Consider the following 24,437-nt stretch of genomic DNA (forward strand, 5'->3'; position numbering starts at 1 on the left):
GCTCCCACCTCTCGGCCCACCCAATACAACCCTCACCTTCATCCCCAACAGCCCAGCCCACTCCCCCTCATGGCTTTCAAGCCCAAAACACCCCATCGGCCCAGCAATCTCCCTCTTCCCCTACAGCCCACACCGAGTACCTGTCATCACCCCCTCCACAGTCTCCACCTCAGCTGGCTCGCACCATGCGCACACGTGCCATGGATGGCATTTTTAAACCAAAACATGTACTCAACCTTCACACCTCTCACATCGTTCCTATACCTAAAACTCCTCAATCTGCCTTGTCCATACCCGAATGGTTTAATGCTATGACTGACGAATTTAGTGCACTTATTAAAAATGAGACTTGGGATTTAGTACCTCGTCAACCGGACATGAATGTAATTCGCAGTATGTGGCTATTTAAGCATAAATTCAAATCAGATGGGAGTCTTGAAAGGTACAAGGCACGGTTAGTATGTGATGGTCGGGGACAACAGGTGGGGATTGACTGCGGGGAGACTTTCAGCCCCGTGGTGAAACCGGCTACTATTCGACTGGTTCTATCTTTAGCCTTGTCTCAATCGTGGCCCATTCATCAGCTGGATGTCACCAATGCCTTCTTACATGGGCATCTAGCTGAAACCGTCTACATGTATCAGCCGATGGGTTTTCGTCATCGTGATTTTCCGGACCACGTCTGTCGTCTTAAGAAGTCTCTCTACGGACTGAAACAAGCACCTCGGGCGTGGTACCAACGATTTACTGATTTTGTCTTATTACAGGGGTTCACTCAGAGCAAGTCAGACAACTCTTTATTCGTCTATCACAGGGACAGTCACACAGCCTATCTCTTGATTTATGGTGATGACATTATACTTACAACCTCCTCCGATACTCTGCGTCAAAGTCTCATGTCCACACTTGCCAGTGAGTTCGCTATGAAGGACGTGGGTCCTTTAACATACTTCTTGGGCATCTCTGTGACTCGCACCGGGGATCGTATATTTCTTTCTCAGCAGGCGTACACAAAAGACATTATTCGCCATGGATTCTTGCAAACCAGTTGCTACTCTAGTTGACACAAATTCGAAGCTGAGCTCTACCGGCTCTCTTTATTCAGACCCCACAGGCTTCCGTAGCCTTGCAGGTGCTCTTCAGTACCTCACTTTCACCAGGCCAGACATCACCTATGTTGTTTAACAAATTTGCATGCATATGCATGCTCCTACTGAAGATCACTGGAATGCCCTTAAACGGATCATTCGGTATCTTCAGGGCACAACTGACTTCGGTCTTCATCTCAGTCCTGCTTCTTCCTTCTCCTTACTTGCTTATACTGATGCAGATTGGGCCGGTTGCCCGGACACTAGGCGATCTACTTCTGGGTACTGTGTATATCTTGGCGACAACCTCATTTCTTGGTCGTCCAAACGTCAACCCACCATTTCTCGGTCTAGTGCTGAAGCCGAGTACAGAGGTGTAGCCAATGTCGTCTCTGAAATTTGCTGGCTTCGCAACCTTCTCCTTGAACTCCATCGGCCGCTCTCCAAAGCCACTCTGGTCTACTGCGACAACGTCAGTGCTATCTACTTATCTGGTAATCCGGTACAGCATCAACGGACAAAACACATTGAACTGGACATTCACTTTGTTCGAGAACAGGTACAACGGGGTGTGTTCATGTTCTCCATGTTCCTTCTCGCTATCAGATAGCCGACATATTCACTAAGGGTCTACCTCGTGTCTTATTTACTGATTTTCGGACCAGTCTTAACGTTCATCCTCCTCCCGTTTTGACTGCGGGGGTGTAATAGCCGATAGCTATGTCACATATATCACATTCAATGTATAGCATATTTTTAGGCAATATTGTTTCCTGTATATTTGGTCAGCTTAAATCACGTCCGTAACTATCTTGTATCTTGTATTATAAATTGATAGCTAATGAGAATGAGGAAAGTAAGTTGTGAATTACAGAACCTTTCAAAAATCATCTAGATCTATTGAAAGCTAGAGAAAACATTGATGCGGGCCCAAGTGTGGAAGAGCGGGCTATTTTGTATTTGGAGGCCCAAGATCGTGTAACAAAAGGGGCTTCACTAAATGGCTCTAACTTGGGCTACGGGGGTCCGTTTTGGGCGTGCGACCAGGCGAAACGAACGTGAGAACGAGCTCCATCTTGCTGCAAATGCCAATGGTGGTTCGGGTCGTCGTCCGGGCCAAAAAACGCTTATTTCCATGAGTTATTTTATGTTTTGTGTTTTTTAGTGGGTTTTTTGGACTTTTATTTTGTTCTAGTTTTTGGCCCAAGTGTGTTTTAGGCCCATTTTCGAATTTCGATCTCTATTTATATGTTGCTAAAGCTAATGAAAAGTTCAAACTTGAATTTTGAGACAATCAATTTTTCACTTCAAATTCCGTGCCTTTTGGGTGGAATCTTGGGGGTTGGGGAAGAACACACGGGTATTCTTTGAATCAACGTGTTTGATCTTCGTTTCCGTATCACGCGCTACATCAGTTTGTATCAGAGCCGAATTCCTGGCTCAAAATGCCTCCGAGGAGAAACAACAGGCCTCTCGATGAAGTGTATGGACGAGAGTTGGAGCAGCGACTCATGGCGAGAGTGGATCAACGGTTGGATCAGGTGGTCGATCAGTTGACTGACCGGATGGCTGACTTGATCAATCTTCGGAGGCAGGGACCCAATGACGGGTTTGGTTCTGATTTCAGTAATCCATTTGGTGATGGTTCGACTTCCGAAGACGAACAGGAAGGGCGACCAAGGGGTGAACGTGGAGGGGGTAATAGGCGTTGGGATTCTGGGATAAGGATTGATATTCCAGAATTTTATGGGGCTAGTTTGAATCCGGAGGGGTTCATCGATTGGTTGGCTACCGTGGAGGAGGTGTTTGAGTACAAGGAGGTGCCTGAAAACAAGCGGGTGGCCTTGATCGCTACCAAGTTATGTGGTAGGGCCTCTGCGTGGTGGCAACAATTGAAATTAACATGGAATAGGCTCGGAAAGTCAAGGATCGTGACATGGGCCAAGATGAAAAAGTGCTTGTTGCGGTCCAACTTTTTGCCTCATAATTTTCAAAGATTGATGTACCAACGTCTGCAAAATTTAAAACAGGGGGCTAAATCGGTTGATGATTATACCACAGAGTTTTACCAGTTGATTGCTAGGAATGATATTCAAGAACCGAAGGAACAACTTGTTTCTCGGTATATTGGGGGTCTGAGGGTTCAAATTATGGAGTCCGTGAACCTTTTTGATCCGCTAACCATTCCAGAGGCACACCAACGGGCGTTGGCGTTTGAGAAACAAAACCGTCGGGTGGGCAGTTCATTTACCCTTGCTGGAGGAAACGTTGGGTCAGGCAGTGGGGCACCTCGTGGCGGGCCTAGTCAACAGAAGCCGGGGGGTAACAATACCGGGCCTACTTCTAAGGGGGCTAGTAGTAGTGGTCCGAGATGTTTCAATTGTGGTGAAACGGGCCATCGTCAAGCGGAGTGTAAAAGGGCTAGTAAGAGACATTTATTTGCTGAGTCTGAAGATGATCAGTATGAAGAGTATGAGAATAACCCAGTGTACGATGAAGAAACTGAATATGAAGAAGAGGCTGTGACCGGTGATGTTGGGGTAAACTTGGTAGTCAGACGCTCTTGCTATATACCGAAGGCGGATGGGAATGACTGGCTGAAGCATAACATTTTCCACTCAACATGTACCATTTTGGGAAAGGTATGCGCATTTGTTATTGATTCGGGAAGTTGTGATAATTTGATATCTGAAGAGGCGGTCCAGAAGTTGGCTTTGAAAACAGAAAGTCACCCCAAGCCTTATAAGCTTCAATGGCTTAAAAAGGGGGGTGAAGTGTCGGTTTCTAAACGAGCCCTTGTTTCAATTTCTATTGGGTCCACATACAAAGATGACGTTGTGTGTGATGTGGTTCCTATGGACGCGTGCCACTTATTGTTGGGTAGACCTTGGGAGTATGAGCGTAATATAGAACATAATGGGCGGTCCAATACTTATAGCTTCCTGTTTGGTGGTGTGAAGATAACTCTTGTTCCTAGCAAGCCCAAGCAGTTAGCCACAAAACAGTCGGGTACTTTGTTGACCCTCAGTCAGTTTCAAGATGAGTTGGAGGACACAGACAATGTTTTTATTTTGATAGGGAAGGCAGTGCCCGAGGAAGTCGAAATTCCTGATGCTATGGTTCCTTTGCTTGAGGAATTTTCTGATGTTTTTCCTGTTGAGTTGCCTGATGGGTTACCACCTTTGCATGACATCCAACATCATATTGATTTGGAGCCTGGGTCATAGTTACCCAATAGACCACATTACAGGATGAGCCCTGCTGAGCATGAAGAGTTGCGAAGACAGGTTGAGGAGTTGATTTCTAAGGGCCACGTTCGTGAAAGTATGAGCCCTTGTGTTGTTCCGGCTTTATTGACTCCAAAGAAAGATGGTACTTGGCATATGTGTGTTGACAGTCGAGCAATCAACAAGATTACTGTGAGGTATAGGTTTCCTATTCCTCGACTTGATGACTTACTTGATCAGATTAGTGGTTCTACTATTTTTACGAAGTTAGATTTGAAGAGTGGGTATTACCAAATTCGTCTTAGACCAGGTGACGAGTGGAAAACTGCCTTCAAGACTCGTGAAGGGTTGTATGAGTGGTTGGTGATGCCATTTGGTTTATCAAACGCACCTAGTACTTTTATGCGTATGATGAACCAGTTGCTTAGACCTTTTATTGGGAAGTTCGTGGTTGTGTATTTTGATGACATTCTCATTTATAGTGCTTCTTTCAGCAACCATGTTGTGCATGTGAGGCAAATTTTGGCCTTACTTCGCAAGGACCGTTTTTATGCAGCCACCAAGAAGTGTGTGTTCATGACCCCTAAAGTGTTATTCTTGGGGTATGTTATTTCTGGTGATGGGATACATGTTGATGAATCCAAGGTGGCGGCTGTTCAAAATTGGCCAACTCCTACTACCATTACTGAAGTTCGTAGCTTCCATGGGCTTGCTTCTTTTTACAGACGGTTTATTCCACACTTCAGTTCTACTATGGCCCCAGTGACAGATTGTATGAAGGGGAAGACGTTTGTATGGACAGATGAGGCAGAGCTGGCTTTTCAAGTTGTGAAAGAAAAGCTCACTACAGCACCAATTCTGGTATTGCCTGATTTTTCTTAAGTTTTTGAACTTCATACTGATGCCTCAAAGGTTGGAATTGGTGGGGTTCTTAGTCAGGGTGGTCGACCTGTTGCTTATTTTAGTGAGAAGTTAACTGGGCCTAAGTTGAGGTACAGTACTTATGATCTAGAGTTTTATGCAGTGGTCCAAGCTATAAAGCATTGGCGCCATTACTTGTTTCAAAAGGAGTTTGTCTTATTCACTGATCATGATTCCCTAAGGCACATTCGTACTCAAGACAAGGTATCTCATAAACATGGGCGATGGTTGGCCTTTCTTGAAAAGTTTACTTTTGTGGTCAAACACAAGACTGGTGTTTCAAATAGGGTTGCTGATGCCTTGAGCAGGAGGAGTAATCTGCTTTTCAGTAAAATTCATTCATTTCATTAAAACGTATTTTAAGTTCAAACAACTTGTCATTTACCTTCAAAACATCTTTTCGAATATGCAAATCACCCCACAACAGTCTAACAGGGGTCTAGAAAACTCAATTGAGGAAATAGTTATTAATACAATAAACTTGTTGGATTGACCCTTGCATAACTCTCAGTTAAATCAGTCCAAATGTGGTCAATGGTACATATATGAAAGCTTAATTTTTCGCACAAACCAATCATGCGAAATTTAGGGTTTTCACCCCTATAATGCCAAAACTTAGTTTTTGCATGGGCGTAGTTCTCGCATAAACATGACATTTTGCATAACTAAACTATTTGCATAATTAATTATACATAAACTATGGTGCGAAATCCAGCATGCAAATACTACCATATGAAAAGTACGTATGAAATCTAGCTACGCGAGACTATAACATGAAAACCATCATGCAAAAAGTACCATACAAAATCTATAAGTGAGAATCATCATTCCTATGAAAAGTTACGCGAATGTACCTGGGGAACCCTACCAATGGCGCTTGTTTCTGATATCCCTTGTGATAGAAAAGATGACTAACAAGTGACTGGATTCAAGGTTTATGAGGAGTAGTAAGAGTTCTTTTGATGCACCAGTGGTAAGAAGAAAGATGGTACTTGGAGGTTATACATAGACTATATTGAGTGGAATGATGCAACAATTAAGAATAGATTTTCCTATTCCCCAAATTAATGAGTTACTTGAGGAAGTAGAAGGTGTTACTATCTTTTCTAAACAAGATTTAAGGTCTGGTTACCATCAAATCAGAATGTTTGAACCTAACATTCATATAGCTCCATTTAGAACTCATCAAGGTACTGTTTGAGTTTTTGGTAATTCCATTTGTTCCTACACATTTAAGTCATTTCTAAGGAAAATTTGTTGGGGTCTTTTTGATGATACACTTACTTCATTTACAACAAGTTTTGGATGCTCTCAGACAACAACAATTAGCTGTCTAAATGCAGTTTTGATGGGCCAATCATTACCAAGCTTTATCTCCAAGATAATAAGTGTTATCAGTGTATGATAAGAAGTTATTAATTTTCATGTTGGCCATTAAACAGTGGCATTATTACTTAATTTCTAGTCATTTTGTCATCAGAACTAATCTTGAAATGTTTGAAACATTTATTGGATCATAATATCGTTGCTCAACTTCAACACTCTTGGATGGTGAACTTAATGAACTATGATATTGAAATTCAATATAAAAAAGCATAGATAATGTGGTTGTAGATGCCTTATCCAGATTGCAAAGGTCTTCCTTATACAAGATGATTGTTTGTTCTTTTCATCCTTTGTTACTTGCAGTGATCAAATCTTCATGGGATGCAAACATTAACCTTCAAGGTGTAATTCAGAAATACAGGCTAAAAAGTCTGTGGGTCACTTTACATGGGAAGAGAACTTAATTAAAAGGAAGAATAAGGTGGTACTAGGGTTTAATGATCAGCTTGAGAAATACCTACTACAATACTATCATAGCTCTTGTTAGGCATTTTGGTTTTCTTACCACTATTCAAAGACTCAAAGGTTTATTCTATTGGAATGGACAATCTAAAGTTGATAGAGAGTTTATTAGACACTACAAGATTTGTCAATAAGCTGAGTATGAGACTATATCTTTCCCTGGCCCAATTCAACTATTGTTAATTCGTACTTGTATCTTCTCTGATGTAAGTATGGATTTCATTACTAGCTTGCCAACTTCTAGGGGTAAAAAATATCATTTTGTGGTGGTTAATAGATTCACAAAATATGCTCACTTTATGGGTCTTAGAATGTATGGTTTTGCACTATTCTAATACATGGGCTCATTGGTTGTCATTGGTTGAATAGTGGTATAATACAAATTTCCACACAACTATAAAGCCTACTCCTTTTTAGGCCTTATATGGTTATGCTCCACCTATCCACATTCCTTGCATCTATAAAGATACTAAAGTGGCCAGTTTGGATAATGAAACGTGCTCAAGAGAAGATCTTATAACTATGACACCCTAACTCAGATAGGGCTGACGTGTCACACTATAAATGATGACCAGAAACATAAGACATAGTTCCATTAATATAAAAGTTAGGGTTACAAGCCATAAGATAGTTCATAGCCCTAAGGCAAAAATCAAAATATTTCTATATAAGTTACAAACATCTTCGGTTAGCATCCTAGGGTTTATTCTTCACTCTTCACCTTGAAATAAAATATACGAAATGAGCCAAATGTCCAATACGGAATAATAGACTCAAATAACAGTAACAGTAATACGTAGTAACAGTAACATGATACAATATAAAGCAAGTCAACAAGAAAACTATATCGTATGGATGTACCCTTGAGCCAAACAGTAATAGGTATGATGGGTGTGGGCACACACAAACCATCTACCTCAGTAACAATAATCCTATGATTGATCCATATGCCTACTACTAGTTATGTACCACACTTGTACCTAGGGAAACCATGAACTAATCTCTCTATCACGGAAGAAGCACACGTTATCACTGCCTCAATAACGTGCATATGGGATACTCCACGAGAAGCGTAGAACTCAGGGTAACAGAGCACAATGAGTCAGAAATGGTAATCCAGTTTAACAGTAAACAGCAACCATATAATCGGTATCGGAACATGCGATAATGAGTATAATAGAATTATAAGCCTATTGCATGATAACAAGTCAAATCTAAAGTCTGAAAGTAAAAGAACGGACAGTCAAACGAATCAATATTCCAAAGGTGTTAGGATTTTCAAAAGAAAACGATAATCAACGGGTTTATGAACAACCGAACAAGATAACAAAAATAGAAAAAGGGTAAGGATCCATACAAAACGGGTTTCATAAACAATGGAACAAGATAACAATAAGGAAGTGGGTAAAGATCTGTACCTTGTTGCCTGATTTGTTGTCTTACAAAAATATACACTTGTCAAAGCGTGCCCGTATAAACCTACATCATGTCCGTATATTTCATAAGGTTGTGTTCGTATATATAAAGTGTGTGTGTGTGTATATATATATGTACATATATTTGTTTTTTAAGAGATCTTGTCTAATTCATGTCTAGTTTAAATGCTCAAGTTTGTTTAAGTAATCAATTATATAAATTCGGTTTGCTTAGATTAAGAAATTATTATTTATATTAGTATTTACTAATGGAACATAATGTTATTTTTAGTCGTATAGTCGTAATAAAATAAGTAAATAAATATTAAATATAGATCTGTAACACCTCGAAATTTTGTGTCCAATAATGTGTTGACACGTGTCATGAGTTTACACGTGGCATTAAATATTAAATAAAGGACTGAAGTTGACAAACCTTGAAAGTATGTAAATTCGAGGGTTATAAATGTCAACGAAGGGTAAATATACTGTAAAGTAACCCTAAATAATGCTAGTACCTTCAAACGAATAAATCATGGATCGTACGGAGCGAAACGCGGGAGAAAGTGAGAGATTACAAGCTACAGGGGTTAATTGTGTCAACATGTTTAATTTATACCTCTGAGTGACCCTTTGACGAACCCAAGGCTTTGTAACAGTAAAATACGCTCACTAGAATATACTATATAAATTTCGCGAAGTTCCGTTTTAAAACGAGAAAGTTATGATCAAATTCGTATGCGAGGGGTTGAAAGCGTCAACAATAAAAGTTAAGGCTTTTCGGATAGTAATTAAACTAACTGGGGACTTAACAATGCGGGTAAAAGTCACGAGGCCCTTAACGGTAAATAATCGAGGGCCAAATCGCAAAGTTACCCCTTCGAAACCGAAAGGTCAGGTTAATCATGACAAAAGATTTGAAAATCTTGAAATTCAGGCCTCAGGCGGCCCGCGTGGGTGAAACCAGCAAGTTAATGCGAGCCGCGAGCCACCTGTTGATTCGTTTACTGACATGAAGATTCAGGCGGCCCGCGTCCATGATGCCTGAATCCTAATGCGGGCCGCGTAAGGACCCCAGATGCAGAAAGTTTGGACAGACTTGCTGTTTGAGCTTGTGAACGATCATTGAGGCACTTAATGAAGCATGGGCGCCCTCTACATGCCCCCTAGCACCCAGGGCCACCTGCTGAACATCCATGATCCCTTGTAGGTTGAGTTGTAATGATCCTATGCCAATTTTTCACTATAAAAGGCAAGGCATTGTGCACAAATGAAACACACCTCAAATCTGCATTCTAGATCATCTCTGGAGCTCTCAAGCACTCTTCTAACATCCTAAGTCGTGCACCAAGCTTCTGTAAGTGTGTCTACCCTTTTGTGGCTTAGTTTTTGCTTAGTTTAGCTTAAAAGTCAATCCGTCGTAATTAACGATTGACTTTGCGATAAATCACAAATGGTCCAGTGGTTTTTCGAATCAAAGATAGTTATATGTTGGTAATCATGTGGGCTTTAAACCCCTAAAAGGGCACCCTCTTATTCCCACTCTAACTAGTCCAAATGTCAAGTCAAACGTGCTTAGAAAAAGTCAACAGAAATGCTATTTTGCGATTTCTTGCATAATCAGTAATGTAGATGATATGTAACCTGTTTAAACACTCATAAAACATGATAATAAGTATATTAACTATTCTAAGCTTGCTTGATCCGACCAGTTATTGTTTTGACCCGGTTCGGAGCCGAAAGTCGCAAAAGCTTTGACTTTTGCTTTGACTTTAGTTCTGACCCGTTAAAGTTTGATTTAGATATGCCTTAGGACTCTCTTAGGACCAGGTTACATGATGGTATAAACCACTGTGACCGGTTCGTTGTTTGTCCGAGTCTTTTACACATTTCCGTTAAATGCTTAAAAGTTGACCGTAACGCCCTTTTTGATTTAAAACGAGAATTTCGGACATGTGAAAGAACCATAACCTTAGTTACTGATTTCTAAGCATGTCCCTAAACTTTCACGTCAATCCGAGGTCCAGAATAGGAGTTATGCTAAATAGCGCAAATTACGGAAACTTTAGTAATTTAATAGCGCAATTAGTATAACGCCTATCTAAACCCGGATTTCGACACCAAACCTTTTACTCACTGATGTAAAATAATATTTTGGGATTTTTAAAGATTTTTAATTATTTTTAACCTGCTCATAACCTGCGGTTATGGCAACGGTTCGGTAAATACCGAATATACCCTTTTCGGCCATAACTTGAGTTCTACAAGGTCTTTTGACCCGATTCCAGTTGCTACTGATTTTAATTAATAAATAAAGTATTTTAGACTTTATAAACTATTCGGGAAACTCAGATTTTCTGTAGAACTCAGAAACCTCTTTTATAATCTTTAAAAAGACCGAAATACCCCTACGGGGCATAATATGAACTTAAACTCGTTACGGGCATTATGGAAGGTATCCTACTGATACCACAACCTCTTTAAAGCATATTGACTTAGGAAAACAGTGTAGGACTCTTACGGTTACCCGTTACGCCTTTTGCGCGCACGGTTCGGCTAATGTAACTAGTTACATAAATTAGCCGAAACGGGTCAAACCATATTGTTTTGACCCCAAAATCCAGAGTATGATTATTATACCCATATAAAACAAGTCTTCAAACTTGTTGGGTCAAAATCACACTCCATTCACGGTTTTCGCCTTTCACGCGATTAAACCGTAACTATCCTTCGAAACTGACCGGTCTAAGCTACGGCTAAATTAAAGACCCGTTAGGATTCTAATAGGTTAATTTAAACCTTCGTTCTAGATTAGGGGAACAGTAAAAGCTATCTGCAATTTATTTCAATTAAGGATTTATACTTGCAAAGGTAAATACTTTTAACTTATTTTCCGTTATACGGGCTTGGGTTACGGTATTTAAAATACCGCTTGGTCGGGAAATTGACCCCAACTCATTAGTAGTTGGGTATTATCAAGGTGACCCGTTTAAAAACTTGTTTTGTTGGCTTTACGCCTTTGGGAGCTTAATGACCATGTCCCGGATATCCTTGGCGTCATTTTACGAAATGGCCACTACCTCGACATCCGGGTGTAGGCGTACACCCGGCATTGTGTCTATATTAATTAAAGGTATAACCGCTGGTTTTCCCGCCACGGCTTTATGCTTTGTGGCGTGTCTATTAACCTTTAACTCGGCACGACCCGGGCGACCGAACGCATAGTAAACATGTAATTCTTTACAAGATTTAATTATAAATTATCCAAAGTTATAAAGAGTTTGTGCCTTGTGCATTTAAACCAATTTTATTAAACATTTTACAAAAGTGTCAGTTGAATGTATTTACCAGTGTTAACTGACGTATTTTCCCAAAAAGACTAAATGCAGGTACTATGCGTAATTGGCTGGGATTTCTCCTCAGCATCATTAGAAGTCTCGCAAGCTTAAGATGCCTGAAGTCTGTTGAACAATACTTTATTATTATTATTGATCCCCTGTGGATTTTATTTCAACAATGGTGATACTTTGATATTACAGTTAATGTTGAAATATATTTATCTTTATGCTTCCGCTGTGCATTCATATAATTGTGTGGTTTGACTATATTGTTGCCAACTACGTCACGGTAATCCCCCCACCGGGCCCACCGGTGAGACACGTGGAAATCGGGGTGTGACAGGTTGGTATCAGAGCCAACACTGAGTGAATTAAACACTAGCCTTTGTGTTTAATCTCAGTTACACAATTGCACATACTTGAGTCTAGACAAGAACATAGGATAAATTCGAATTGTATTCCAGTTTGTCTTTTTATTGTTTATTGTTATTTAAAGTTTTGAAAGCAGGAAATATGCCACCTCCAATCAGACGAGGAAGAGGATGAAGAGGAAAAGGGACGATCATTACTCATAATGATCATGAGGCTGGACCTTCGAACATGCGAGCTCCTTCCAGTACAAGGAGTGAAGAACCACAGAGGCGAAGAAGAAACCTCTTTGAACCTGCGAGACATTCTACCTCGCATAGCTCAACACCCTCATACCGTCATTCTTTCGGACCAGATTCGGAAAACAATCCCAATAACCCTCAACCATCCTTTATACCTCTCCAGCGATCTGCTTCGCACCGTTCTTATGGCGATCCTTCACCTGTCTTCGTAGGACAGTTTAACCCGGCGGATTATGTCCAAGAGCCAATAGGGTATAACCCTTTAGGACCAGAGGATCACTTTTCCGAAGACAATGCAGTGGATATGGACGAGGATACAGACCCCGTCGAGCCTGCAAGGGGTACTCCCAATCATCCAATTGAGATCTCTGATGGGTCATCCTTCCATGGAACACCCTATCAAGGTCCCGACAGTTACCAGGCGAGGTTTGACCAATGTAATTGGTACTTTACACCTTCACATCACTTCTCGCCTCACGATCAACAGCAACAACAGGATCCTTCGGAGGATTCGCGGTTCGTGGCAGTTACGCCACTACCACCGCCACCGGTTCAACCAGTAATTCCAGATCCGCCAAGGCGTAGAAGATCAGGCGCACGGATGTCTACCCGAGGAGGGGAATTCCATTTCAGCACCCATCGCCACTCGAGTGCGAGTCACTTTCCGTCAGTACCGGAAGAAGAACCACAATTAAGGGAACCTTCTGGTCACCCTGCAGAGGTGAATTCTGCACCAGTTGCACCACCTCCGCCACCATTCGGATATGACAATCCGATACCAGCGTACGGCGCTTCCACCGCATATAATCCGTTTGAGCAGCCGACTCACACGCACTACAACTATAACTATGATGCCGATCCATATGTGGTAGCGGCTAATTACAATGCCCTCCATGGAACCTCTTGGAGACCAGATTACTCAGCTCATGGGTATCCAATACCTCCTAGACCTCCGGTTCAGCAACCATCGCAGCAGCCACGTTTTTCTCCATCGGAGCAAGAAGAAATACTCCACCGTTTAAACTGTGTGGAATGAGACTTCGAACAAGAACGCAAGAGTAATCGTGGATTTCTCAAGGGCCTGGCAAACCTACTAAAATGGAGGAAGAAACGAGATCATTAGTCTCCTTATGTATTGTTGTATTATTATTACAATTTAGTCCCTGCGTGGACATTTATCATATTTCAGTCCCTACGTGGACTTATCTTTTAGTCCCTGCGCGGACATCTATCTGGTATTGGTCCCTGCGTAGACTTATTTCAGTAAACCTCTGCGTAGGTAATTATTTATTTAAAAGTCCCGTTTAGGGCAGCGTGTAATCATATTTGAAATTTTGGAATGCTATGTTATAAATTTCATTTTTATTATTATGAAATGAATCAAAAAATCATTCCTTTTAATTTAATCTGCCTAAATAAAGAATCTTAAGAGTGAAACCTAGCCAGGTGTCTTTTTAGACCCGGCCAAGATGGTAAGACCTGATTAAAAGATTCAGATTTCCAGTTAACCTCTGTAAATCATGTTAACATTCATGGCAGATGTGATTCGTTAAGATCGCACGCGTCATTCTTATATAAGAATCCTTTTAAGGATTCCAAAGCCCAAGTAAATGATTTGTAAATCATGGGTTAAATCGTCAATAAAAATGATCATTTGTTAAACATCCATTAGTGATGTAATGCCTATGGGCCAAACTTATTGAACATCCATTAGCGATGTAGTGCCTACGGGCCAAATTATAAAACATCCATTAGTGATGTCGTGCCTACGGGCCATAATTATTGTCATATAAGACAAAAGGCAGTGGTAGTCTATGACTCCCTGTCAGAAAAGGTAAAAGGACTACGGTTCAAACCTTCATGCCTTGATTCTCTGTAATCCCGGCTAATATTATAAAAACGTCCTCGTGACTAGGCTTTTTTGCCAATAACAATATTAATTGTAATTAGGATAAGTATGTCCAAATCCTAAATAAAAGTGAGTAACAAATTAACCAGATATGGTCTCTGTTTACCATGGTTAATGAATTGCCATAAAAGACAATTCCATAATAAACTCCTAAATAAAATTTTTCGTTATCTTCTGTAGCAGATTCAAGTTACCATGGCTGATCCTAGTGGGGAGAATAGTCATTCGAAAGAAGACGAATACGATAACGCCCAGGTTCACTTGACGGGCGTTGAATTAAAAGCTCTTGTCGACAATGCTGTTAAGGCAGCCCTGGATCGACAATACGAAGAATATACTGAATCCCGGAGCAGAACCATATCTAAACCACACTCAAAGCCGAAAACCCACTCAAAATCTCACAGCAAACCACCGTCTAAGCCTAAAAAGGACGATGATAATCACTCGTCCAATGAAAACAGTGTCCGTCCAGAAAAGGTATATACTGATGCATCTCGCGCCAGAGGCTGCACCTACAAGTACTTTGTATCATGCAAACCCTGAGACTTCACTGGGGAGAAAGGAGCGGTCGATTGTATGACGTAGCTAGACGAGATGGACACCGTAGTGGACATCAGTGGATGCGCAAAGAAAGATGTGGTAAAGTTTGTTTCACAATCATTCAAGGGCGAGGCCCTGGCTTGGTGGAGGTCTTTGGTTCAGGCCTCGGGAAAGGCTGTTCTATACAGCATGACATGGGAGGAATTCATTTCTCTCATCAAGGAGAATTACTGCCCTCAATATGAGGTTGAAAAGATAGAGACCAACTTCCTATCGTTGGTCATGACGAACCTTGACTGTCAAGCTTACCTCACGAGCTTCAACACGATGTCCCGGGTGGTTCCGTATCTGGTAACCTCGGAGCCAAAGAGAATAGCTCGTTTTATCGGTGGTTTAGCCCCCGAAATAAAGGCAAGCGTAAAGGCCTCTCGGCCAGCGACCTTTAGATCTGTAGCCGACATATCTTTGTCCCTTACTCTTGATACGGTCCGACAAAGATCGCTGAGGAACAAAGAGGCTGAGAAGAGAAAGCGTGAAGATGATACTTCACAGAGGTCGAGCAAGAAACACCGTGGAAGCGGTGATAACAAGAGAGGGTCGGACTCAAGGAAGGATGGGCAACAGTCTGGTGAGAAGCCCAAGTGTAAGAATTGCAAGAGACATCACTTTGGAAAGTGTAGACTCGAATCAAACTCGCAGACTCAGTCGAAGTCGTATGCTTGTAGGTTATGCAAGTCCAAGGACCACAAGACCGTGGATTGCAAAAAGATAAAGGATGCAACCTGCTACGGCTGCAACGAGAAAGGGCACATTAAAAGCAACTGCCCTAAATATGCCAAGAAGCCTGAAGAAGCCAAGAAGACCAATGCAAGAGTCTTCAGGATGGAGGCGAAAGAAGCAGTGCTAGATGATAACGTGATCACAGGTACTTGTCTCGTAAATGATATCTTTGCAAGAGTACTTTTTGATTCAGGCGCTGATAAGTCTTTCGTAGATCATAAATTTTGCAAATTGCTGAATATGCCTATCAAAACCTTAAATGTGAATTATGAGGTAGAGCTAGCAGATGGCACCATAGAAACCGTCTCCACTGTGTTAGATGGATGTGTGATATCCATTAAGAACCACTCTTTTCCTCTATCTCTACTTCCCTTTAAATTGGCCGGTTTTGACTTAGTATTGGGTATGGACTGGTTATCTCACAACCAGGCTCAAATCGTCTGCAACAGAAAGCAAGTGGTGATAAAGACTCCGTCTGGTGAATCGCTTACCATTCGGGGAGATACCCAGTACGGATTGCCTGAGCAAATGACTATGCTCAAGGCTTCAAAATGTCTAAAGAAAGGTTGTGTCATCTACATGGCACAGGTGATTATTGAAGAGCCTAAACCGAAGATAGAAGACATTCCCGTCATTTTAGAATATCCAGAAGTTTTCCCTGAAGATCTACCTGGTTTGCCACCAGATAGGCAAGTGGAATTCAGGATCGATATCATCCCTGGAGCAGCACCTATTGCTAGAGCACCTTACAGGCTAGCACCAACCGAAATGAAGGAGTTGAGGACCCAACTGGATGAACTACTAGCTAAAGGTTTCATCAAACCTAGTTCGTCTCCTTGGGGAGCACCTGTCCTGTTTGTAAAGAAGAAGGACGGATCGATGCGTCCGTGCATCGATTATCGCGAGCTTAATAAGGTCACGATAAAGAATAGATATCCCTTGCCGAGGATCGATGATTTGTTCGATCAGTTACAAGGGGCAAGTTATTTCTCGAAGATTGATTTGAGGTCAGGCTACCATCAACTGAAGGTCAGAGATGAGGACGTACATAAAACCGCATTTAGGACTCGTTACGGTCACTACGAGTTCCTAGTGATGCCTTTTGGGCTCACTAATGCACCGGCTGCGTTCATGGACCTCATGAATCGCGTCTGTAAGCCGTACTTAGACAAATTCGTCATCGTTTTCATCGACGACATTCTTATCTACTCGAAGAACCGAGCTGACCATGAGAAACACCTTCGTTATATTCTCAGACTACTGCATCATGAGAAACTCTATGCTAGATTCTCTAAGTGCGAATTTTGGCTTCGAGAAGTCCAATTCTTAGGACATGTTGTCAGCAAGCGTGGTATCCAAGTGGATCCTGCTAAAGTTGAAGCTGTCATGAAATGGCAAGAGCCAAAGACGCCTACAGAAATTCGTAGTTTCCTGGGGTTAGCAGGATATTACAGGCGATTCATTGAAAATTTTTCAAGGATTGCTGCGCCCTTAACTTCCCTGACCAAGAAGAAGATAAAATTTGTTTGGGGCCCTAAGCAGCAAGAGTCCTTTGATATTCTGAAGCAAAAGTTGAGCAACGCTCCTGTGCTGACTTTACCTGAAGGTACCGAAGAGTTCGTAGTTTACTGCGACGCATCACACACTAGCATGGGATGTGTGCTCATGCAGAAAGGCAAAGTTATTGCCTATGCTTCGAGACAATTAAAGGTGCACGAGAAGAATTACACCACCCATGACTTGGAGCTGGGTGCCGTTGTGTTCGCACTAAAACTGTGGAGGCATTATCTGTATGGTATCAAGTTTGTGATCTATTCTGATCATAAGAGCCTTCAACATCTGTTTAATCAAAAGGAATTAAACATGAGGCAACGCCGTTGGATGGAGACTTTAAATGATTATGATTGTGAAATCAGATATCATCCCGGCAAGGCGAATGTAGTCGCTGATGCCCTGAGTAGAAAGGAAAGGGTGAAACCCATTCGAATCAATGTCAAGAGCATTGAAGTGAAGAATAATTTGATTGAAAGGTTGTTAGCTGCACAGAGAGAAGCTGTGTTGGAAGCTAACTATCCTAAAGAAAAGTTAGGAGTAACTGAGGAGCAGTTAACTCTTAGCAAGGACGGAATTTTATGATTAAATGGACGAATATGGGTTCCGACTTATGGAGGACTACGAGATGTTATCCTCCAGGAAGCTCATAGTTCCAAATATTCTGTCCATCCTGGAGCAGATAAAATGTATCAGGATCTAAAGGCAAATTATTGGTGGATAGGCTTGAAAAAGTCTGTAGCCGCTTATGTAGCCAAATGCTTGACTTGTGCGCAAGTCAAAGCTGAGCATCAAAAGCCGTCTGGCTTGCTACAACAGCCTGAACTTCCCGAATGGAAGTGGGAATGTGTAACTATGGATTTTATTACCAAGTTACCCAAGACGAGAAAAGGAAATGACACAATATGGGTTATAGTCGATAGACTGACTAAGTCAGCTCATTTCTTACCCATCAAGGAGACTTATAGCTCCGACATGTTAGCCCAGTTATACGTTGATAAGATTGTAGCCTTGCATGGCATACCTGTGTCTATTATCTCTGACCGGGATACTAGATACACGTCGCATTTCTGGAAAAGTTTCCAGCAATCTTTGGGCACACGTTTGAATTTTAGTACGGCTTACCATCCTCAGACAGACGGTCAGAGTGAGCGTACTATTCAAACGTTAGAAGACATGCTACGTGCATGTGCTATCGATTTGGGTGGTAGTTGGGATAAGAACCTACCACTAATCGAATTCTCCTACAAGGCTACAACAATAGCTACCATACCAGCATTAAGGCTGCGCCTTTCGAGGCATTATACGGTAGAAAGTGTAGATCGCCTGTTTGTTGGGCGGAAGTTGGAGATGTCCAATTATCAGGACCAGAGATAGTCTTCGAGACGACGGACAAGATTGTCCAGATTCGAGACCGTCTCAAAGCTGCCCGAGATAGGCAGAAGAGTTACGCGGATCCAAAGCGTAAGGATTTTCACTTCGAAGTAGGTGAAAAAGTGTTACTTAAAGTATCACCATGGAAGGGGGTGATGCGTTTCGGTAAGAAAGGCAAACTAAGCCCGAGATACATAGGACCTTTTGAGGTTATCGAACGTGTCGGGTCAGTTGCCTACAAGTTAAACTTACCGGAGGAGCTCAATGGAATTCACAAAGTGTTCCACATCTGCAATCTAAAGAAGTGCTTCGCTGATGAATCACTGGTGATACCACACACAGATGTGCATATAGATGAGAGCTTGAAATTTGTGGAGAAACCTTTATCGATTGAAGATCGACAGGTAAAGAAGCTTCGAAGGAAGCATGTACCTATAGTAAAGGTCAAATGGGATGCCCGTAGAGGTCCCGAATTCACGTGGGAAGTTGAAGCCACGATGAAAGAAAAATACCCTTATTTGTTTGAGTAAATCTCGGGTCGAGATTTATTTTAAGGGGGTGAGGATGTAACACCTCGAAATTTTGTGTCCAATAATGTGTTGACACGTGTCATGAGTTTACACGTGGCATTAAATATTAAATAAAGGACTGAAGTTGACAAACCTTGAAAGTATGTAAATTCGAGGGTTATAAATGTCAACGAAGGGTAAATATACTGTAAAGTAACCCTGAATAATGCTAGTACCTTCAAATGAATAAATCATGGATCGTACGGAGCGAAACGCGGGAGAAAGTGAGAGATTACAAGCTACAGGGGTTAATTGTGTCAACATGTTTAATTTATACCTCTGAGTGACCCTTTGACGAACCCAAGGCTTTGTAACAGTAAAATACGCTCACTAGAATATACTATATAAATTTCGCGAAGTTCCGTTTTAAAACGAGAAAGTTATGATCAAATTCGTATGCGAGGGGTTGAAAGCGTCAACAATAAAAGTTAAGGCTTTTCGGATAGTAACTAAACTAACCGGGGACTTAACAATGCGGGTAAAAGTCACGAGGCCCTTAACGGTAAATAATCGAGGGCCAAATCGCAAAGTTACCCCTTCGAAACCGAAAGGTCAGGTTAATCATGACAAATGATTTGAAAATCTTGAAATTCAGGCCTCAGGCGGCCCGCGTGGGTGAAACCAGCAAGTTAATGCGGGCCGCGTAAGGACCCCAGATGCAGAAACTTTGGACAGACTTGCTGTTTGAGCTTGTGAACGATCATTGAGGCAATTAATGAAGCATGGGCGCCCTCTACATGCCCCCTAGCACCCAGGGCCACCTGCTGAACATCCATGATCCCTTGTAGGTTGAGTTGTAATGATCCTATGCCAATTTTTCACTATAAAAGGCAAGGCATTGTGCACAAATGAAACACACCTCAAATCTGCATTCTAGATCATCTTTGGAGCTCTCAAGCACTCTTCTAACATCCTAAGTCGTGCACCAAGCTTCTGTAAGTGTGTCTACCCTTTTGTGGCTTAGTTTTTGCTTAGTTTAGCTTAAAAGTCAATCCGTCGTAATTAACGATTGACTTTGCGATAAATCACAAATGGTCCAGTGGTTTTTCGAATCAAAGATAGTTATATGTTGGTAATCATGTGGGCTTTAAACCCCTAAAAGGGCACCCTCTTATTCCCACTCTAACTAGTCCAAATGTCAAGTCAAACGTGCTTAGAAAAAGTCAACAGAAATGCTATTTTGCGATTTCTTGCATAATCAGTAATGTAGATGATATGTAACCTGTTTAAACACTCATAAAACATGATAATAAGTATATTAACTATTCTAAGCTTGCTTGATCCGACCAGTTATTGTTTTGACCCGGTTCGGAGCCGAAAGTCGCAAAAGCTTTGACTTTTGCTTTGACTTTAGTTCTGACCCGTTAAAGTTTGATTTAGATATGCCTTAGGACTCTCTTAGGACCAGGTTACATGATGGTATAAACCACTGTGACCGGTTCGTTGTTTGTCCGAGTCTTTTACACATTTCCGTTAAATGCTTAAAAGTTGACCGTAACGCCCTTTTTGATTTAAAACGAGAATTTCGGACATGTGAAAGAACCATAACCTTAGTTACTGATTTCTAAGCATGTCCCTAAACTTTCACGTCAATCCGAGGTCCAGAATAGGAGTTATGCTAAATAGCGCAAATTATGGAAACTTTAGTAATTTAATAGCGCAATTAGCATAACGCCTATCTAAACCCGGATTTCGACACCAAACCTTTTACTCACTGATGTAAAATAATATTTTGGGATTTTTAAAGATTTTTAATTATTTTTAACCTGCTCATAACCTGCGGTTATGGCAACGGTTCGGTAAATACCGAATATACCCTTTTCGGCCATAACTTGAGTTCTACAAGGTCTTTTGACCCGATTCCAGTTGCTACTGATTTTAATTAATAAATAAAGTATTTTAGACTTTATAAACTATTCGGGAAACTCAGATTTTCTGTAGAACTCAGAAACCTCTTTTATAATCTTTAAAAAGACCGAAATACCCCTACGGGGCATAATATGAACTTAAACTCGTTACGGGCATTATGGAAGGTATCCTACTGATACCACAACCTCTTTAAAGCATATTGACTTAGGAAAAAAGTGTAGGACTCTTACGGTTACCCGTTACGCCTTTTGCGCGCACGGTTCGGCTTATGTAACTAGTTACATAAATTAGCCGAAACGGGTCAAACCATATTGTTTTGACCCCAAAATCCAGAGTATGATTATTATACCCATATAAAACAAGTCTTCAAACTTGTTGGGTCAAAATCACACTCCATTCACGGTTTTCGCCTTTCACGCGATTAAACCGTAACTATCCTTCGAAACTGACCGGTCTAAGCTATGACTAAATTAAAGACCCGTTAGGATTCTAATAGGTTAATTTAAACCTTCGTTCCAGATTAGGGGACCAGTAAAAGCTATCTGCAATTTATTTCAATTAAGGATTTATACTTGCAAAGGTAAATACTTTTAACTTATTTTCCGTTATACGGGCTTGGGTTACGGTATTTAAAATACCGCTTGGTCGGGCAATTGACCCCAACTCATTAGTAGTTGGGTATTATCAAGGTGACCCGTTTAAAAACTTGTTTTGTTGGCTTTACGCCTTTGGGAGCTTAATGACCATGTCCCGGATATCCTTGGCATCATTTTACGAAATGGCCACTACCTCGACATCCGGGTGTAGGCGTACACCCGGCATTGTGTCTATATTAATTAAAGGTATAACCGTTGGTTTTCCCGCCACGGCTTTATGCTTTGTGGCGTGTCTATTAACCTTTAACCCGGCACGACCCGGGCGACCGAACGCATAGTAAACATGTAATTCTTTACAAGATTTAATTATAAATTATCCCAAGTTATAAAGAGTTTGTGCCTTGTGCATTTAAACCAATTTTATTAAACATTTTACAAAAGTGTCAGTTGAATGTATTTACCAGTGTAAACTGACGTATTTTCCCAAAAAGACTAAATGCAGGTACTATGCGTAATTGGCTGGGATTTCTCCTCAGCATCATTAGAAGTCTCGCAAGCTTAAGATGCCTGAAGTCTGTTGAAGAATACTTTATTATTATTATTGATCCCCTGTGGATTTTATTTCAACAATGGTGATACTTTGATATTACAGTTAATGTTGAAATATATTTATCTTTATGCTTCCGCTGTGCATTCATATAATTGTGTGGTTTGACTATATTGTTGCCAACTACGTCACGGTAATCCCCCCACCGGGCCCACCGGTGAGACACGTGGAAATCGGGGTGTGACAAGATCCAAATAAAATAAACAATAGTTAAAAATACATGTTAGTCACAAGATATGAACTTGTGACCTAAAGGTTGTAAGTTAAAATGCTTAACTAGTGAGTCACTTAATCATTTATATTTATCTTATAAAATATGATTATTTATATAAGAAATCTGATGCTATTAAAGGGTCTTAGTTAGAAATCTGATCCATAAAACACAAAAAACTGATGAAAATAGTGTCACCAGCAAGGTTTGAACTCCAGACCTCTAGTTTCTAAGTCCTAAGACTTAACTAATTGGACTACACTACTTTCTGATATATATTTTGAAATCTGATTTATTTATCTAAAAATCTGATGTGGTTATATGGAAATATGATGTGTTTAAAGACAAATTTGATGTGTTAAAAAGAATGTATCTTGCAAGATTTGAATTCAAAACCTCTAGGTTATAACTTAGAGTATTAACCAGTGGACCACTTAGTGATCTATGTTTGATTTATGGAATCTGATGTTTTATATAAGAAATTTGATGCCTTTGATGGGAAATATGATGTTTTTACGAAATATGATTGATCAGAAATCTGATGTTAATCTGATACTTCATCAAATCTGATACAGAAGAATCTAATAGAAATATGTCTCCAGCAGGATTCGAACTCGTGACATCGAGAATCTAATCCAGCTGGACTACCTGAGCCCTTGTGAATAAACATATTCATTAATTATTTTATGTACTCAGTTCACTGGTTTATCTTCTTCTTCATCATCTTTTATCCAAAAGAACATTCACATATTCAATTCTATATTCCGTTTTCATTATAGATTAACCTTAAAGTTTCAAAAAATAAAGATTTAGTTTATGGTTACCTTGGTCAAAATCGCTTTTCAGTTACAAGAGACGTTGTCGGAAAATATGTGATGATCGCCTGAGTTGACACACCCTCAAATTTCCACATGCGGAGTACTACCGCGAGGCGTGTGACTGACCAGGATCCAGCCACCAATCATATTGAACAATTAATAGTAAAATAGTCTCACCAAATTAATACGATTAGTGATAATTAAAGTTTAAGTCCAATGTTTTTAAGTTCAAACAAAATTTTAAGAAAACAGCGGAAGCATAAGTAAAGCTGTTCAAAACACAAGTTCACTAATTATAAAAAGAACCCAACACTCGGGTTAAGACGTCCACTACACATTCCCAAGCTGCAAGCTCCTATGTCACCATGTACCTGCAAAGCATGCAGTAGGGTGTCAACATAAAGTTGGCAAGTTCACGAGTTTGTCCAGTTTTAATTTCATAAAACTTTCTTTTAAGTAGTTAAGTTACTCTTCTGTAGCATGCCATGGGGAGCTACCCCATATGTAAGCTACTAAACTGCGTAATACCAAATACTTAGCGACCTCATGTTTGTTGTTGCCCTGTTTGTCAATGTCTATCATCATTGATGGTTTGCCAAGGTCTATTAGTTCACGACCGATCCTCTCCAGGCAGGGTGTGAGGTTGGTGAAACCTAAATAGCGCTATCAACTAATAACCTGTTCGCCAGGCCCTGGCGACTAAACGGTAATGAAAGTAGGGACTTCGTGATAGAGTTTTGTTTAGTACACTTGTTGCATCTAATATAAATAGTAATTAACTGAGCGTCCCACGCAAGGGGAGAAAAGTTACTTGTATCCCAAACAAGGAGATAGCGTTGTTTGTGTCCCACACAAGGAGATAGCGTTTCTCATTCCGTTTCCCAACCACCGGGAACGCATGCTTTTAGTAAAAGTTGTGAACTCACATCGGTTTGCTCGGAAGACAGTTTACTTGTTTAAACTGTTGGTCAATCACGTCTTATTATGGTTACCAATACTGGTCAGGTTTTGTATGCCAGTAGTATCATGTATACACGTATTAGCACGTAGCACATAAATCCATGTTTCATAAAAACACACATATGGGTTGTATATTAGTAACAGTAACAGTAACACATTTGTCACGACCCCCGACCCCCTCCTAGCCGGAATCGGAAGTCGCGAG

General features: G+C 40.8%; 1 protein-coding gene across 1 annotated transcript; it reads left to right on the forward strand.

The window, feature by feature from the left end:
- The first annotated feature begins 2,533 nt into the window (after positions 1-2,533).
- LOC110869757 lies at positions 2,534-4,315 on the forward strand. The gene has a single exon (XM_022118980.1). It carries the CDS (start codon positions 2,534-2,536, stop codon positions 4,313-4,315), a length of 1,782 nt encoding a protein of 593 aa, XP_021974672.1.
- The last annotated feature ends 20,122 nt before the right edge of the window (positions 4,316-24,437 follow it).

The sequence above is a fragment of the Helianthus annuus genome, chromosome 8 (assembly GCF_002127325.2).
Source record: "Helianthus annuus cultivar XRQ/B chromosome 8, HanXRQr2.0-SUNRISE, whole genome shotgun sequence".
NCBI lineage: Eukaryota > Viridiplantae > Streptophyta > Magnoliopsida > Asterales > Asteraceae > Helianthus > Helianthus annuus.